Source organism: Sceloporus occidentalis, unplaced genomic scaffold (assembly GCF_023333645.1).
Source record: "Sceloporus occidentalis isolate IW3139 unplaced genomic scaffold, rSceOcc1.0.p SCAF_69, whole genome shotgun sequence".
Lineage (NCBI taxonomy): Eukaryota > Metazoa > Chordata > Lepidosauria > Squamata > Phrynosomatidae > Sceloporus > Sceloporus occidentalis.
The window spans coordinates 3,621,220-3,639,060 of record NW_028317049.1 but is presented as its reverse complement, the minus strand read 5'-3'; the positions used below and the strand labels follow the sequence as shown (position 1 = coordinate 3,639,060).

At 44.5% G+C, this 17,841-nt stretch overlaps 1 protein-coding gene across 1 annotated transcript in view; it reads left to right on the top strand.

Moving 5' to 3' along the window:
• Window positions 1-17,841, top strand: part of HEATR6 (HEAT repeat containing 6) — a 63,000-nt gene that overhangs the window by 42,199 nt on the left and 2,960 nt on the right. Inside the window, exons 7-19 of the mRNA XM_089494097.1 lie at window positions 2,025-2,162; window positions 3,138-3,418; window positions 3,654-3,831; window positions 4,683-4,889; window positions 5,088-5,187; window positions 8,334-8,677; window positions 9,644-9,766; window positions 10,120-10,206; window positions 11,648-11,782; window positions 13,428-13,550; window positions 15,423-15,547; window positions 17,122-17,218; window positions 17,458-17,662. Of these exons, the coding sequence (XP_089350223.1) occupies window positions 2,025-2,162; window positions 3,138-3,418; window positions 3,654-3,831; window positions 4,683-4,889; window positions 5,088-5,187; window positions 8,334-8,677; window positions 9,644-9,766; window positions 10,120-10,206; window positions 11,648-11,782; window positions 13,428-13,550; window positions 15,423-15,547; window positions 17,122-17,218; window positions 17,458-17,662 (2,143 nt within the window). The remainder of the gene's footprint in view (window positions 1-2,024; window positions 2,163-3,137; window positions 3,419-3,653; window positions 3,832-4,682; window positions 4,890-5,087; window positions 5,188-8,333; window positions 8,678-9,643; window positions 9,767-10,119; window positions 10,207-11,647; window positions 11,783-13,427; window positions 13,551-15,422; window positions 15,548-17,121; window positions 17,219-17,457; window positions 17,663-17,841) is intronic.

Sequence of the window (17,841 nt, the reverse complement as noted above, 5' to 3'; positions counted from 1 at the left end):
CTTTGGCGCGAGCATCCTAAGAATCCAGAAGCTGCACCAAAGCTGCACTCCAGCGCTTAGGAATGGAGTGTGGCTTTGGCGCGAGCACCCTAAGAATCCAGAAGCTGCACCAAAGCTGCACTCCAGTGCTTAGGAATGGAGTGTGGCTTTGGCGCGAGCATCCTAAGAATCCGGAAGCGGCACCAAAGCTGCACTCGAGTGCTTAGGAATGGAGTGTGGCTTTGGCATGAGCATCCTAAGAATCCAGAAGCTGCACCAAAGCTGCACTCCAGTGCTTAGGAATGGAGTGTGGCTTTGGCGCGACCTCCGGACTCTTAGGACCCATGCATCATTTAAATAGCATACCTCCAAAGAGACCCCAAGCAGCTTTATTTTGGCAGTCTGTAACAGGCCTCAGTAAGCCATGGTTTTTATGGGAATGAGTTTAATTTTTCTGTAAACCTACATGCTCCCTTCCCTCACTGCTGCCCATGAAAATGAATTTGCAGAATGGTTCAATCTAATTTCTCCCTACTTTATGTAACCACTGCCTCTACTAGAAAATCGCTGGCATTTTAACAAGTTGAATTTTTAAACTGTATTGTATTTAATCCTGTTTTAAAGGGGGGGGGGGGGTGCCAATGTATTTATTGAGAGTACAGTGCATCCTCGCCTTATGCGGGGGATCCGTTCCGGATCCCTCCGCGTAAGGCGAATTCCGCCTATGCTCGAGCCCCATTGGAAACAATGGGGCGCGGCGGCGCAGGGTGCAACGTGCACGTGTGCCCATTCAGTTGAATGGGATGCGCCGCCCCTTGTGCCCCGTGCGCGCGCCACGGCTTGAGCGCGTATGCTCAAGGCCGCCTATGGCGCGCCCGCCTATGGCGCGGGCGCACTGTATGTATTATTCCAATATATTCTAGTCATGTAAGCCGCCTTGATGGCTGCAGCAGAAAAGCGGGGTGTAAGAATAAAGTTTATTGTTTATTATTGTATTATGAATTTGGAAGTTGTTGATTAATTGCGCCTTGCTTGCCATGCCATTTAAAGTCATGAACTATGGTTAATCGTACCTGTAGTTTGAGATAAGCTAGCCTCATAGCATTAAGTCGCTGGCTTGTTTCAACAGGTTTCGCCATTAACTACAGTTTAGGATTTGGATGGAAGGAGAGATAACATAAGTATGTAAGTCCAGGGGAAATATGCAAGGGCAAGCTACACAACTTCCTCTTATGAAAAACCATGGATTGTCGCAGCATCTGAATGCAGTCTGTGCATACTACTGGGAGGATACATTTTATGAAAACAACATTAAAAACTCGGGCTGTTTTGAATACAAGCCAATTCTGCAGTGTGTTTATTAGGACCACCCTCAAAGTACAAGCGGGGTGTGAAATATTGGAGGCTCTTGTACCGATTTAGGCTTGTCGGACAAATAGGTTTGGATTGGTTTGCTTGTTCTCTGCTGCTCCAGAGAACAGGACCCGGAACAATGGATGCAAGCTCCAGGAAAAGAGATTCCACCTGAACATTAGGAGGAACTTCCTGACAGTAAGGGCTGTTCGGCAGTGGAATGCACTCCTTCCTCGGAGGGTGATAGAGTCTCCTTCCTTGGAGGTCTTTAAACAGAGGCTGGATGGCCATCTGTCAGGGATGCTTTGAATTGGATTTCCTGCATGGCAGGGGGTTGGACTGGATGGCCCTAGTGGTCTCTTCCAACTCTATGATTCTATGATTCTATGATTCTATGGTTTGACTGGCATACTTCTTTAAAAAATAATACATATAAAAATACAGGAAGATATTTTAGAGCAGCAAAGCTGATAACTTCAAATATAGAATAAAGGAGATCCACTTAATCTGGAAATGTTTTGCAAGAGGGTCAACTGGGAAGTGTGGAAATGCCTGAAAGTTGTCTTGAAGAATTAACAGGTTTCTTGAGTCTGCCAAACAAGGCCTCATGCAAGAAGCCAGGGACCAAATGAATATCTCCTTGCCAAATTCAAAAGACATAATTCTGATGTTTGTTTTATTGCCGACTTTAGAAATACATGTTCCATGGGCTTCCTGGACTGAACATAGAAATGCCAGCCATCTTATATCCGGCAGTTCTTTCTCAGTATGACAGCAGGTCACCAGCCAAACAGGAGAAATCAGAACTGAACAGCGTTAAGCCGACTGGGGTAAATCTTTGTATTGACTTCTGATTCATGTATATTTTACATTCAGTTTCATTTAAACTACACCCAGCATGCAGTCTTATTGTCACATGTATTTCTTGAACTCCTGCTTCTTTGCATACGAAGAAGCCATTTTCTGCCGTTGATGATAAGAAGAATAACTGTCTTATATTTTGATATAATAGTACTGTTTGCATGGTGCCTTACAGAATGCAAGCAGACAAGTCTCTGCCTGGAGAAACTTGCAATGTAAAATGGAACGCAGTGGATACAGAGGAAAAAGACGTTGGATAAACAGAGAAAGAACATGTAATGGTTCTGGATACATGTGCCTAGGCGTAGTTACAGGCTGAGTTACGGAAGATTAGCCTTCCCCAACTTAGGCCTGTTACAGACTGCCAAAATAAAGCTGCTTCGGCTCTCTTTGGGAAGTATGCTATTTAAATGATGCATGGGTCCTAAGAGTCCAGAGGTCGCGCAAAAGCCACACTCCATTCCTAAGCACTGGAGTGCAGCTTTGGTGCAGCTTCTGGATTCTTGGGATGCATGCATCATTTAAACAGCATACCTCCAAAGAGACCCGAAGCAGCTTTATTTTGGCAGTCTGTAACAGGCTTTCATTCCTAAGCACTGGAGTGCAGCTTTGGTGCAGCTTTCAGATTCTTAGGATGCATACATCATTTAAACAGCATGCCTCCAAAGAGACCCGAAGCAGCTTTATTTTGGCAGTCTGGAACAGGCCTTAGTGTTCTCCAAAAGTGTTGGACAGCAACACTTCCCCATATAGTGCTTCTATGTGTTTTTTTAAAGTGATGGAACAGGCCTGTTACTATACTTTCTATGTTACTATACTTCATGTTTGCTCTCCTTGAGTCCCATTGTGAGAGAAAGGCAGGATATAAATCCTTGAAATAAATAAAAATTAAAGACAAATACTATAAAGATTCACCCTGATGTGTGCATTCCTCCTCCAAACAGACAAGGAGGAAAAAGTCCAAGGCGAAGCAGAAGAAGGGGAAGCTGGATGAAGAGGCAAAAGAACAAGAAGAAGATGCTGAAGGAGCTGGGGCAGAGGAATCAAGGTTGCAAGGAGATATGCAGCAGAGCCCTGGTCCAGATGTCTCAAATCGGACAGCCAAGGACCCATGCGTGCCATTCATAAAGGACCATTTATCTGTGCACGCTCTTGGTTGGAAGAGAATCAGTAGCAGTGACTCGGAGTATTCTGATGTTGAAGGTGGAATGCAGAGCAAAACAAGGTTGGTGATTACAAAGACTTAAAGTCCTATACACTGTTCTCAGTGTTTTAAGTGCCCATGTTTATGACTAGTGGTCCATAATGATGGGAGTCCAGCAGCATCTGGAATGCCACAGATCCCCCATTCCTACTAAAAGGTCAAGACAAATATATATGCCTGTAAAATAACTTTCACCCACAGTATTCTCTCTGTTAATTGTTCTGTACCCCTGCTGTGTTTCATTGTTTTGTGTAAGGTCTTTCCAAGCAAAGGTTCGCCAAGGGGCTTTAACTTGCTTCCTTTCAACTGTGAAGTCTATAGAGAAGAAAGTCCTGTATGGCTACTGGTCAGCATTTATTCCTGACGCACCTGGAATAGGAAGCCCACAGTCTGTGTCTTTGATTACTATTGCTTTAAAAGATCCTTCTCCAAAGGTAAGGCCTTACTGCTGCCAGTAAGAATTCTTGTTCTGTAAGCCAGGGATGGAAAGACCAAAACCTTTCAGAGGGGTGCCAATCCCACATTTTTAAGTGCTTGTCCTCCTCAGACGTTTGCTACTGGTTGTGCTCCTGCCATTAGCAAAGCTGCCTTAGCCTGATCAGGCTGTGAGTCCAATTGAGCCCAAAGCTTGGAAGACATGCATTAAAATAATTTTAGCTATAATGCATTACTTTTGGGGTGATGACACTATCGTTGCTGTTACTTTCAAAGAGTATTGTAACTGATAGTGATATTTTAAAATAGCGATATAGAGAGAGGGGGCATCTTTTGGAGAAATGTTTTGTCATTTTAAACCTTACTTTTTTTTTAAAGAATAATTTAAAACAACTAAAAATTAACGTAGTACCAATGAGCAGCCTAACATGTTACTCTTCCAATGGTAAGAAACCCACTCAGTAGTGAGGTTTGATCTAGCCCACTATGGCCTGTTACAGACTGCCAAAATAAAGCTGCTTCAGGTCTCTTTGGAGGTATGCTATTTAAATGATGCATGCATCCTAAGAATCCGGAAGCTGCACCAAAGCTGCACTCCGGTGCTTAGGAATGGAGTGTGGCTTTGGCGCGACCTCCGGACTCTTAGAACCCATGCATCATTTAAATAGCATACCTCCAAAGAGACACAAAGCAGCTTTATTTTGGCAGTCTGTAACAGGCCTATGTTTTTTTCTGGGCGACAGCAGCTCTCCAGGGTCTTGGGCAAAGAGAATCCTTTCCCTGAACCTGTACTTCATGCACACTGTGTGCTTTACCACTGAGCTATGAACAACCTTTCATCCTGCTGCAGACACGGGCCTGTGCCTTCCAAGTTCTCTCAGCCATTTTGGAAGGCTCGAAACAGTTCCTTTGCATTGCTGAGGATGCAGATGATCACAGGAGAGCCTTCACACCCTTCTCAGTAACCATTGCATCCAGCATCCGAGAACTTCACCGTTGTCTGCTGTTGGCCCTGGTAGCAGAGTCCTCTTCCCAAACTCTCACCCAGATAATTAAGGTAAATGCTTGCCTGGAGAAACCGCCTTGATGTTACTTGTGCTATTGCTTGGTCTGCAAGTGGGAAACACTTGCATCACAGTGCACTTTCCAGACTGACCATTTTCATTCATGAAGATTCTCATAAGAGATTATGAGAGCTTGTGATGTTGGTCCCAGGAACTAATTATCTTGTGATATGTTTCTTATGTGTTGGCAGTGCCTTGCCAATCTGGTATTGAATGTACCATACAGCCGTTTAAAGACTGGACTGCTGACAAGAGTCTGGAACCAGATAAAGCCATATATTAGACATAAAGGTATGCAGAGTTTTGTTTTGTTTTGATTTCACGCAAACATCCTTTCTTCTGTCACCTTGTTTTAGAATGGTCTGTCACATGATAGAGCCTAGGCCTGTTAGTTACTGGAGGGAACCCCAGAGGGAAGTAGCCACACCTCTGCTCCATGGATGGAATGAGTACCTGCTCAAGGAACAGAAGGTGGACTTACAGAAAGCATCATAGAATCATAGAATCATAGAATCGTAGAGTTGGAAGAGACCACTAGGGCCATCCAGTCCAACCCCATTCTGCCATGCAGGAAATCCAAATCAAAGCATCCCTGACAGATGGCCATCCAGCCTCTGTTTAAAGACCTCTAAGGAAGGAGACTCTATCACCTTCCAAGGAAGTGCATTCCACTGTCGAACAGCCCTTACTGTCAGGAAGTTCCTCCTAATGTTCAGGTGGAATGTCTTTTCCTGTAGCTTGCATCCATTGTTCCGGGTCCTGTTCTCCGGAGCAGCAGAAAACAAGCTTGCTCCCTCTTCAATATGACATCCTTTCAAATATTTAAACAGGGCTATCATATCACCTCTTAACCTTCTTTTCTCCAGGCTAAACATCCCCAGTTCCCTAAGTCGTTCCTCATAGGGCTTCATGGTTTCCAGACCCTTCACCATTTTTGTCGCCCTCCTTTGGACACGCTCCAGTTTCTCAATGTCCTTTCTGAATTGTGGTGCCCAGAACTGGACACAATATTCCAGGTGGGGCCTGACCAGAGCAGAATACAGTGGCACTATTACTTCTCTTGATCTAGACACTATACCTCTATTGATGCAGCCTAAAATAGCATTGGCCTTTTTAGCTGCCGCATCACACTGTTCACTCATGTTCAACTTGTGGTCTACTTGGACTCCTAGATCCCTTTCACACGTAGTTTCATTCAGCCAGGTGTCACCCATCCTATATCTGTGCATTTTATTCCATGAGCACTCTTATTCTGACTGCAGGAGCAAAACCACGATGTTATCCAGTGTTTTCTGCACAAGCATGTAATACTATATATGCTCATGTATAAGTCTAGACATATTGGTCAGAAAACTGACCCAAAAAACCTGGATCAACTTATCCACGGGTCAATGTAAGTACTGTACTTTAAGTCTTATTTTTAAAAAGGAACCATCCCCTGGTGAAAGGCAAGACCATAACGTATCATGGAAGCACTGATACCCCCTCCATTCTCTCATCCATCCATTCTTTAGTATGTGCAGTTATGCCTGCCAGAATTTCCTAAGTTAATAATAATAATAATTTGTTTTATTTATATACCGCTATTCCAAAGATCTTAGCAGTGAACAGCAGGTAAGCTAATTAGCAAGCAAGCTAATTTGCCCCCAACAGTCTGGGTACTCATTTTAGCTCCCTCCTCGGAAGGATGCCAGCCTGAGTCGAGCTTGGGCCCTTTTGCTGGTCTTGAACTCACAACCTTGTGGTCTTGAGTGAATGGCTGCAGTACAGGCATTTAACCACTGCGCCACCAGGCATTGGCATTGTTTTCCTTTCCTTAGTCCTTTAGATCCTTCGTTACATGCCCCTAAGGTTTACCCTTGATTTATCCATGGGTTATATCAAAATCCATAACTTTGGCCTCAAAACCTGTCCTCGGCTTATACATGAGATCGACTTATAGTCGAGGATATATGGTATGTGATTATCAAAAATGGGTATGGGAATACTCTTTCGGACCTGGTTTTTATGCATGTATAAATAGGTGTCCAACATACACTCATTTTGTGTGTTTCTGTGCAAAGGAGCAGTAACACTGCTGCTGGTGCCATTGTAACAAGGAGCTTATTCTTCCCTTTGTCCGATGTGAAGTTTGTAAGGCTGACTTGGAAAAATCTGCAAACTGCTTCATGTGGATTCTGGTACACAGCAGCTTTGGGTGTCTTGTACCAATACTTATTTTGGAGTTACAGTGGCCTGTTACAGACTACCAAAATAAAGCTGCTTGGGGTCTCTTTGGATGTGTGCTGTTTAAATGATGCATGCATCCTAAGAATCCAGAAGCTGCACCAAAGCTGCACTCCAGTGCTTAGGAATGGAGTGTGGCTTTGGCACAACCTCTGGACTCTTAGGACCCAGGCATCATTTAAATAGCATACCTCCAAAGAGACCCGAAGCAGCTTTATTTTGGCAGTCTGTAACAGGCCAGTGTAAAAATCTGTAGGGACATGCAGTAACATATGAATTAATGGTGTGAGTGAACAGTGTCCTGTAAAAGAAGGCTGCTTTGAAGAAGAGACAGAGGGTGGAAAAGCCAGCTTCCTACACCTGAAATAGGGGCTTTCATTTTCTGGACCCTGCCTTAAATGCTTGCCATGGCACCACTGCACACAGAAAAAATAAGATAGATCCCTAAGTGCACAATTTCTTTGGCCTGTTACAGACTGCCAAAATAAAGCTGCTTCGGGTCTCTTTGGAGGTATGCTGTTTAAATGATGCATCCGTCCTAAGAATCCGGAAGCTGCACCAAAGCTGCACTCCAGTGCTTAGGAATGGAGTGTGGCTTTGGCGCAACCTCTGGACTCTTAGGATCCATGAATCATTTCAATAGCATACCTCCAGAGAGACCCGAAGCAGCTTTATTTTGGCAGTCTGTAACAGACTGCCAAAATAAAGCTGCTTCGGGTCTCTTTGGAGGTATGCTGTTTAAATGATGCATGCGTCCTAAGAATCCGGAAGCTGCACCAAAGCTGCACTCCAGTGCTTAGGAATGGAGTGTGGTTTGGCGCGACCTCCGGACTCTTAGGACCCATGCATCATTTAAACAGCATACCTCCAAAGAGACCCGAAGCAGCTTTATTTTGGCAGTCTGTAACAGGCCTTTGGAACTTTTTTTAAAATCCTTCCTCTTTTCTCTGTACCTCTTCCAGTCCTTCTTATTCTTAAGCACACCTCTTCTTATGTTCCTGTTAGCTATCTTGTGCCTTTTCTTATTGTCAGAGACTCTCTTTGCTCTTTCTATCTGCTGTAACATGAGGGTGGCTCAGACATGTGTTACTGGGCAGTTTCACCACTTCAGAATCCCTCAGCGCATTACAATTTTACACAGACATTTCTTTTGAACAGACTGACCTTTGATTTGCTGTAGCATCACAGATGCCCCATTTTCTTCCTACTAGATGTTAATGTTCGAGTGTCAAGTCTGACGTTGCTTGGAGCCATAGTATCCGCTCAAGCACCTTTGCCAGAAGTACGCCTCCTTTTGCAACAGCCCAGCTCATCTGGACATGGCGACGGTGGATCTAGCACACCACGCCATTCTGGTGCACCTGAATGGCATAGAGAAAGCCCCGGGCAGCCTCTGACCACAGAGAATGCGCCTTCGGAGCCTTGTTGGCTCCTCCATCTCTGCATATCTCTGGTTGTGCTGCCCAGGGAGGAGTGCTGCTTGGACAATGATGGTGCCTGCTTGACAACCACTGGCTTCTATGAGCCATCACCAGTTCGGCTGGAGTCATTGCAGGTATGTAGGGAAGGTTCGGGTAGCTGCTAGGTTACTAACATAAAATCCAGGTTGCTAAATGTTTTAGTCTGCAGAAAGAACATAAGGGAGGCATAAATGTTTAGTTTCATCACATAATTATTTAAAATGTTGTGTATAAAATTACCTTCAGGCTATGTGTATAAGGTGTATATGAAACATACATGAATTACATGTTTAGAATTGGGTCCCATCTCCAAGATACATCATTCTGGTACCAAGCATTTTGGGTAAGAGAGACTCTCAACTTGTAACACGTTCCGCTTCTTTCTCACTATGTGGCTGGCTGTATGTATGCATGTAGCTCAATGCTACAGTAAATGGCTTTGTTTAAAGAAGGCCCCAGATTCTGTTCCTGATATTTCTGCTTAAAAGGACCAGGCGATGGGGCTGAAAGACCCCTCTCTTCCTGAGAATCAAAGGCCTGTTACAGACTGCCAAAATAAAGCTGCTTTGGGTCTCTTTGGAGGTATGCTATTTAAATGATGCATGGGTCCTAAGAGTCCAGAGGTCGCGCCAAAGCCACACTCCATTCCTAAGCACCGGAGTGCAGCTTTTGGTGCAGCTTCCGGATTCTTAGGATGCATGCATCATTTAAATAGCATACCTCCAAAGAGACCCGAAGCAGCTTTATTTTGGCAGTCTGTAACAGGCCAAACAGTTCAAGGGTCTGGCCTGATAGAAGGCAGCGTTCTGCCCAGAGCCATCCCAAGTTGGTGCTTTCCATATGTGTAAAACTGCAGCTATCCTATATGCTGGTTTTGGGTTTACGGATATTCTTGGGCTTTATTTGTGGCTTGGGAAAAACTGGTTTAGAAATTACTCCAGATCCCACGAAGAGCTACTGTGAGGCCAGAGAAGTGTTTTTCATAAGGCAGCTGTGTGTTTTTCTGTAGCACCTTATGATAATTCTTTAGTCCCTATCCCTTTCTTTCTTACCTACTACAGGTCTTAGTGCTTCTTGTCAAGGGCTATTTCTCAGTTGCCCAAAGCTATTTGCTAGAGCTTGGCCAAGTGGCTTGCAAATGCATGGAAGAAACGGATCCAGCCATCCAGCTCCATGGAGCAAAAGTAAGAGCTTGTCAATCTCTTTGTCATTAAAATAACAACAACAACAACAACCCCAAACCACCCATTTTCCAGCCAACCAGAATTGGCTTCTAGGAACTTTGAAGTAGTTATTTTGGTGGTGAGGAGATCTGTCATTTTTAAAAACCAGGGATCTGGTTTTTGTTGGTAGAAAACAATGGTGGTGTTAAGAAATGCACATACTGTGACCAGCTCATCTGCTTTTTCCAAATGAGAAAAGAGAGAGTTCAATATGAAAGTTATCTGTACCTCTGTCAGTAATCTGTACCTCTGTGTTGTCTGGTTTCACAAATTCAAAGAAGCAGTTTCCATTCACCTTATCTTCTTTTTGACAGCTTCTTGATGAACTTGGTGTAGGTATAATACAGCAGTACAAGCCAGATCTGGCGGATGCCCCAGATCAACGAGTGCCTTTTGACCTGGTACGTAGATATATGCATTTGTTACATTGCCTTGTGATTCCCAAACTTTGTCCTTCCACGTGTTTTGGACTTCAGCTTCCAGAAGCCTTAGCTATCTTGGCCGATGGTCAGGGATTTTGGGAGCCAAGGCCCAAAACACCTGGAAAGACAGAGTTTGAGATGCCCCATACAGACAGGCCAAAATAAAGCTGCTTCGGTCACTTTGGAGTTATGGTGTTTAAATCATGCATGCATCCTAAGAGTCCAGAAGCCACGCCAAAGCCATGATCCAGTCCTAAGGACTGGAGCGCAGCTTTCGGACTCATAGGACACATGCATGATTTAAACACCATACCTCCAAAGTGACCGAAGAAGCTTTATTTTGGCAGTCTGTATGGGGCCATTGCCACCCTAATTAGTGTTCCATCAGTTTATCTAACCCTTTCGCAGTATTCCCCAAACGTTGTCTTTCCACGTGTTTTGGACTTCAGCTTCCGGAAGCCTTAGCTATCTTGGTCAGGGATTCTGGGAGCCAAGATCCAAAACACCTGGAAAGACAGAGTTTGAGATGCATTGCCTTAAAGTTTTTATGGGGTTTTTCGGGCTATGTGGCCATGGTCTAGAAGAGTTTCTTCCTGACGTTTCGCCAGCATCTGTGGTTGGCATCTTCAGAGAACGCTGGCATAGAAGAGAGTGGGGTATATATATATAGTGTGTGACTTCCATGCCAGCATTCTCTGAAGCTGCCAGCCACAGATGTTGGCGAAACGTCAGGAAGAAACTCTTCTAGAACATGGCCACAGAGCCCGAAAACCCCACAAAAAAAATTGTGGATGCCGGCCATGAAAGCCTTCGACTCCACGTTGCCTTAAACATTGTTGCTCTGATTATTTATTTATTTATGGTATTTATACCCCGCCTCAGGAGTGGAATAAAACGCTCCCTATTTTACAGTTGTGGGATTTAGCAGTCTAAAAGACACAACGACAATACAAGCAAAACAAGGGGGATTGGAAGGGAGGAAAAAGCGAACTCTGGCACTTGTGCTTAGTTATGGGATTTGTACACTGACCAAACAGCGGCCAAACATTGCTCTCCTCTTAGCTGAGTTCATGGAGTGGTATACCTTTACTTTTCTACATCTGGCACAGCCTTGAAGGAATCCTCTCCTGATTCTGCCTGTGAGCATTAGTTCTCGGGAAGTAGGTTTAGTGGGGTGAAGAGAAAGCTTTTTAATGCTTGCTGTATTTGGCAATTTGAAGTCTGAGACTGTTGGCGGTGTACTGCAAACCCCCCTGGAGATCTACCAGTAGATCCCAGTCTACTTTGTGCCCATCCCTGTATTAAGAAATAAAGGGAGAGATCACAGCTGACTCACTGCCTGTATGATCTCTCTTGTCTTCTTGCATTCATGCAACCCAGTGGGTAGAACCACTCAACAAAAGTCTTTTCTGCCCTGTAGGTTGTAACATTCTGGACTAGGATGCTGAACGGACCATTACCAGCTGCACTTCAAAACTCTCAACACCCAACGCTCCAGACCAGCACCTGCAATGCTCTGTCTTCGATCTTACCAGAAGCTTTCAGTGGTCTCCCAGTATGTGTGTTGATGATCTTTACTGAGAATGGGAAGGGAAATACAGCTTGAGGTTTTATCTGGGGCTATGAAAACACTTGCAGATGAATGGTATCTAAACCTTGGCTTTCAATGGCAGGAAGAAAGAAGGCTGAGACCCCTGATAAAATTATGGCCTGTTACAGACAGCCAAAATAAAGCTGCTTCGAGTTACTGTGGAGGTATGTTGTTTCAATGATGCATGCGTCCTAAGAGTCCAGAAGCCACACCAAAGCCATGCTCCAGTCCTTAGGGCAGGAGTGTGGCTTTGGTGCGACTTCTGGACTCTTAGGACGCATGCATCATTGAAACACCATACCTCCACTGTGACTCGAAGCAGCTTTATTTTGGCTGTCTGTAACAGGCCAAAGATTCTCCACACAGCCAAGAAATTGGGCTGGGGATGGAAAGAGCCAGCACCTGGCAAGTGCTGACTAACTAGAGAATCTACCTAACTAGCCCAAGCCTTCCCCACCCTGGAGCCCTCAAGATGCATTGGACTACATCTCACGTAACTGGAATTTGGAGTCTAGTACATTTAGAGGGCTCCAGTTTGGGAGAGTGTTTACAGACAGAACTGTCTACACCACACTTTGAGCCTCGAAGAACGGGGTGAAACGTGCTGTAAAGAAAGGATCCAAGTTCTGTTTTCTGTGGCCTGCTTTTCAGTTTAGATACCATTCTGAGCCACTGTTCGACCCTCTTAACCATGGTTTGCAACAGTGTCTGAATTGAGACCTTGTCCTATGGCCCTGCCTGTGATGGTTCCGAAAGCTGTGGTTGTAGCCCTGGTTCCTTCTTCTTTCCCTGTTCTCTTCCATGTTTCCCTTCTGCTTATTTATATGTTTTGCAAATTGATTTACTGCTGGGCTGAAAGATTATGGCAGGTCCAGGGACCAATTTTCTGCACTGTTAACACTCTGAGGGCCACATGAACTCTCAACCAACAAAAAGAGAAATGGCTGGAAGTCTGCTTCTGGTTTTGAAAAATGTATTTTTCTGTTAGACAATTTGTGTGTGTGTGTTCTGTAGTCTAATTAAAAATTGAATGGAGGCTACCAAGAGCGGCAACCTACCCTTGATGGCCAGAAAGAAAATGGTCCATGAAACCTGGAGGTGTCACAGGCCTGTTACAGACTGCCAAAATAAAGCTGCTTCGGGTCTCTTTGGAGGTATGCTATTTAAATGATGCATGCACCCTAAGAATCTGGAAGCTGCACCAAAGCCACACTCCATTCCTAAGCACCAGAGTTCAGCTTTTGGTGCAGCTTCCAGATTCCTAGGATGCATGCATCATTTAAATAGCATACCTCCAAAGAGACCTGAAGCAGCTTTATTTTGGCAGTCTGTAACAGGCCAAAGCCTGCCAAAACAACCCCAACTACTATTTAATAAAAAGATATCTATGCAAACAGCATTCATGAGTAAAGTAAGCTGTCTGCTCATGTTAATCTTAGAAGGGCTCAATGAAATTTTTTGTTTTAGTTCTGGCAGTACTTTCAGTCCTACTAGTTGTTGCAGCGCCTGGCATTTTTACTTTACTCAGCATTATTCCTGGGCTGAAACACTTTAAGCAAATGAATTTGGTTACATCGCATTTGACGAATGGTATTTTCTCTGATGGCAGAGTGACAAACAGATTCTTTGCATCACAGTCCTCCTTGGACTCAACCACAGTGAGAACCCGCTGGTGAAAGCAGCCGCTGCGCGAGCGCTTGGGGTCTACGTTGTCTTCCCATGCCTTCGACAGGTCAGCGCTTGATTCATCTCCTCTGTTCTGTTTCTCTGCTGCGGAGGTGGGACATAACCGTACCCGAGTCAGCGGAGTTTGATGGTATAATTTTGAAATTTAGCTCAGTGCGCTATCTCTGCTCTCTTCCTGCTTGTACTTTGCTGCAGGGTTAACAGGCCTGGTTCTTGGTCATGGGTAGCCTTTGGCCTGTTACAGACTGCCAAAATAAAGCTGCTTCGGGTCTCTTTGGAAGTATGCTATTTAAATGATGCATGGGTCCTAAGAGTCCAGAGGTCGCGCCAAAGCCACACTCCATTCCTGAGCATTGGAGTGCAGCTTTGGTGCAGCTTCTGGATTCTTAGGGTGCATGCATCATTTAAACAGCATACCTCCAAAGAGACCCCAAGCAGCTTTATTTTGGCAGTCTGTAACAGGCCTTTGATTTTTTTCAGACCTCAAACTTTCACTAGCATATGGTTGTTTCTGGAGCCATGCCATCCTACTTCGGTCTTGGACAAATACAGTGGACCCTTGTTATCCGCTGGGGTTTGGTTCCAGGTCCCTGTGGATAACAAAATCTGCAGATGCTCAAGTCCCATTAAATATAATGGCATGCTAAAATGGTGTCCCTTATATAAAACACCAAATCAAGGTTTGGTATTTGGAATTTATATTTTTTTGGCCCTGGATGCTTGAATCCATGGATTTAAAAAATCCGTTGATAAGGAGGTCTTCCATACACTGCAACAGTGACCACCAATTTGGCTGCCTTTTGGAAACCCTGCTAGAAAGCAACTTCTCTGTTCAGTCCGCAAACCTCTGCAATAAGCGTGAGGTCTTATTTTAAACACAGACGGCTCTTTGAAGAGAATGCTGTGAAGCTAAACAGTCTTAACAACTCAACGGCCTACAAAAGTTATAAAGAGGAAAATCAGCACTTGAGAAGAAAGGAGAAGACAAGCGGAGCATGACACCACAGAGCAGATTGGAATTGCAGGGTCACCAGGGAGTACGGAGAAGCAATTAATTTAATGATAGGGTGTGATTAGTGCGAGTAGAAGATTAGTAGGTTGAGCTAATTGCAATTGATTTGGAGTAGCTAGAATGCCAGTTAAATGAAAATGTACATGAAGGCCCTCTTAAGTGCTAAGAGACCGGTGAAACTTGGGCACCTTGTACAATCGCACAGTAATTAAGGATCAATTGAGGTGATGGGGGCACATTGGGTATTGTAATGTAATGTAGCATGTATTCTCTGTGGGGGAAGTTGGACCTTTGGAAAAGCTTGGGTGGTTCTAAGAAAGGAATTGCATGCATTCATTGTGGATTATCTGTTAAGAGCTGTGTCAGTATGGGTAAATCGAACCTCCACATCCAGGAACAGTATACCACTGGGCATTCCAAGTTCTGGACATCCCTGCAGATTATAATGAGAAGTGAAGACTTTGAGCCAAAGGCTTGGCTGGTTACTTTAACTTAATGCGTGCAATTCTTAACCAAGCATTCCTTTTCTCTTCGCTGTTTCTTCCTCTTTCCAACTGTGTCTTAATAAGACCCCCTCTTCCTGTTTTTCCCTGCTGTCTCACACTTAACAGTTCATTTCATAGGATTCCTGCTCATTCCTTCCCACTCATCCATTATGTCTGTGGTGTTCCCATGTCTTGAATAACAACAACAGCCACTTGGCTGGTGCCAGACAAAAACAGGGACTACCAGTGATGATCAGAGTTGCTTAGCAAATGCTTAGTCAGTCCTTGGTGAAAGCAGAGCCAATTGTTGCCACTAAATGGTTTGGTGGATTGCAATACAGAGTCACTCAACCAACATGGTTCATGGTTAAGAGAATGGAATGAAAAGTACAAACTGATAACAACCAGTATCTATCCTTAGGACGTCATGTTTGTTGCTGACACAGCCAATGCAATCTTGGACTCGCTCCACGATAGTTCTCCGAACGTCCGTGCCAAAGCAGCGTGGTCCTTGGGCAACCTGACGGACACTCTGATCATCAACATGTAGGTAGCAGCCTCTGAGGTTTGGAAACATGCCCTCACACAATCCTGCTCCCTCTTTTCTCTGTGAATGCTAGTTTTATTTGATTTAGGATTTGATACCCCACTCCTCAATCCAGGGCCCATTTTGAATAAAGAAACCAAATAATTACTTTTTGTGCATTTTTCGGGCTCTGTGGCCATAGAATCATAGAATCGTAGAGTTGGAAGAGACCGCAAGGGCCATCCAGTCCAACCCCATTCTGCCATGCAGGAAATCCAAATCAAAGCATCCCTGACAGATGGCCATCCAGCCTCTGCTTGAAGACCTCCAAGGAAGGAGACTCCATCACCCTCCGAGGGAGTGCATACCACTGTCGAACAGCCCTCACTGTCAGGAAGTTCCTCCTAATGTTCAGGTGGAATCTCTTTTCTTGTAGCTTGCATCCATTGTTCCGGGTCCTGTTCTCTGGAGCAGCAGAAAACAAGCTTGCTCCCTCCTCAATATGACATCCTTTCAAATATTTAAACAGGGCTATCATATCACCTCTTAACCTTCTTTTCTCCAGGCTAAACATCCCCAGCTCCCTAAGTCGTTCCTCATAGGGCATGGTTTCCAGACCCTTCACCATTTTTGTCGCCCTCCTTTGGACACGCTCCAGTTTCTCAATGTCCTTTTTGAATTGTGGCGCCCAGAACTAGAAGAGTTTATTCCTGATGTTTCGCCTTTATCTGTGGCTAGTATCTTCTCTGAATATGGCCACAGAGCCCGAAAAACCCACAAAAAACTATGGATGTCGTTCATGAAAGCCTTTGACTTCACAAAAGAATGATTTATGAGTAGCATTGCTTAGCGGAGTAGCCTGATCACAAAAACAGCAGATTAAAACAAACTAAAAAGGCTTGAAAATGTAGAAGACAGTCCACAGCCAGGCAACCCTGTCTTCAGGCAGAACTGGAAAATGAGAATATCCTCTTCTCCCAAGTCATCCCTTTCCTCACTTCCATTGGCTGGACCAGGAGAAGAACCTCAAGGTGGGAGGATATGGGCTTTTTCATGTACTGTTAGCCCAATGGCATGCCAGGTTCTGCCATCAAGTCTTCTGAGCAAATAGCCTTCTATAAGGTATCCATATGCTCTTGGTCAAGTCATTCACTTCTGTAGACACTGTGGGATGGAAATGTGACAACCCAAAGCCCTTCTACTGATCTCTTCTTGAATACTGTCCAGGAAGGGAGAGATGTATAGCTATACACTCTTTTGCTAAAGGCCAGCCTTTCAGAATCCAAGGTATTTCTTAGAACCTGGAGCTCTTATGGGAATGACATTAGGTTTGGTGCCTCCTTATCCATTTAGCAACAGCCACACAATTGATTTCCAGACAGTCTCACCCAGTGTGGAAATCTCGCTCCCAGCAGAAAAGGGTGAGCCAACAACAGGCTTTCTAGAATTCATCCTGAATCCCTTTATGCTCCTAAGCATCTGATTTCTTCTCTGTTTGGTGCAGTTCATTCCAGCAGTTAGTCTAAAGACATGTAAACCTGAAACAGTTTTTAGGTTCTTAGATGGATGCTTGCTTTTTAATCTTGTGTTGCAGGGAGCTAATGGGACAAAGCTTCCAGGACGAGTTCTCGGATCTCCTGCTGCTCAAAATGTTACGGTTAGCTACTGATGCGTCGAAAGACAAAGACAAGGCATGTAACATCGATGTTCTTGTGGGTGTGCTGTGGGCATGGGTGTAATTCTTGGATAGAGATACATTTGGAATATTGGAGTGCTGAGCATTTCAGAGCAAAACCTGTGCTAGAAATGAAGACATCTCAAACAAAAAGAGCAGGGCTGATCTTAGAGCCTGGGTCGACCTATATTTAAGAGGCAACAAGAAGAGTTCTTCTGTTGTACAAACTAAAGCGTCCCAAAATCTCTCTTCCAGGTGAAGAGTAATGCTGTCCGAGCCCTAGGAAACCTCCTTCATTTTCTCCAGCCGTCCCACATCACTGACCCTAGGTTCCTCCAACCCATTGAGGAGTCTATCCAGGCCCTGACTTCTGCAGTCCGAAGTGAAGCCACAATGAAAGTGCGCTGGAATGCTTGTTACGCACTTGGGAATGTCTTTAAAAACCATTCCTTGCCACTGGGTGAGTAAAAATAACAGGGCGGTCTTCTTGTCACTTGACTTTTCATTCCTCCCAAACAGGTAGCGATATCTCTGCATCCTTCCCATTGCATATCCTTTCTGGACAATGTGTAGCTGATGCCCCCTACCGGCAGTGTTGAGTGAAAGCAGAAGAACAAGGTCCTGTTTTATCCTCCTTTA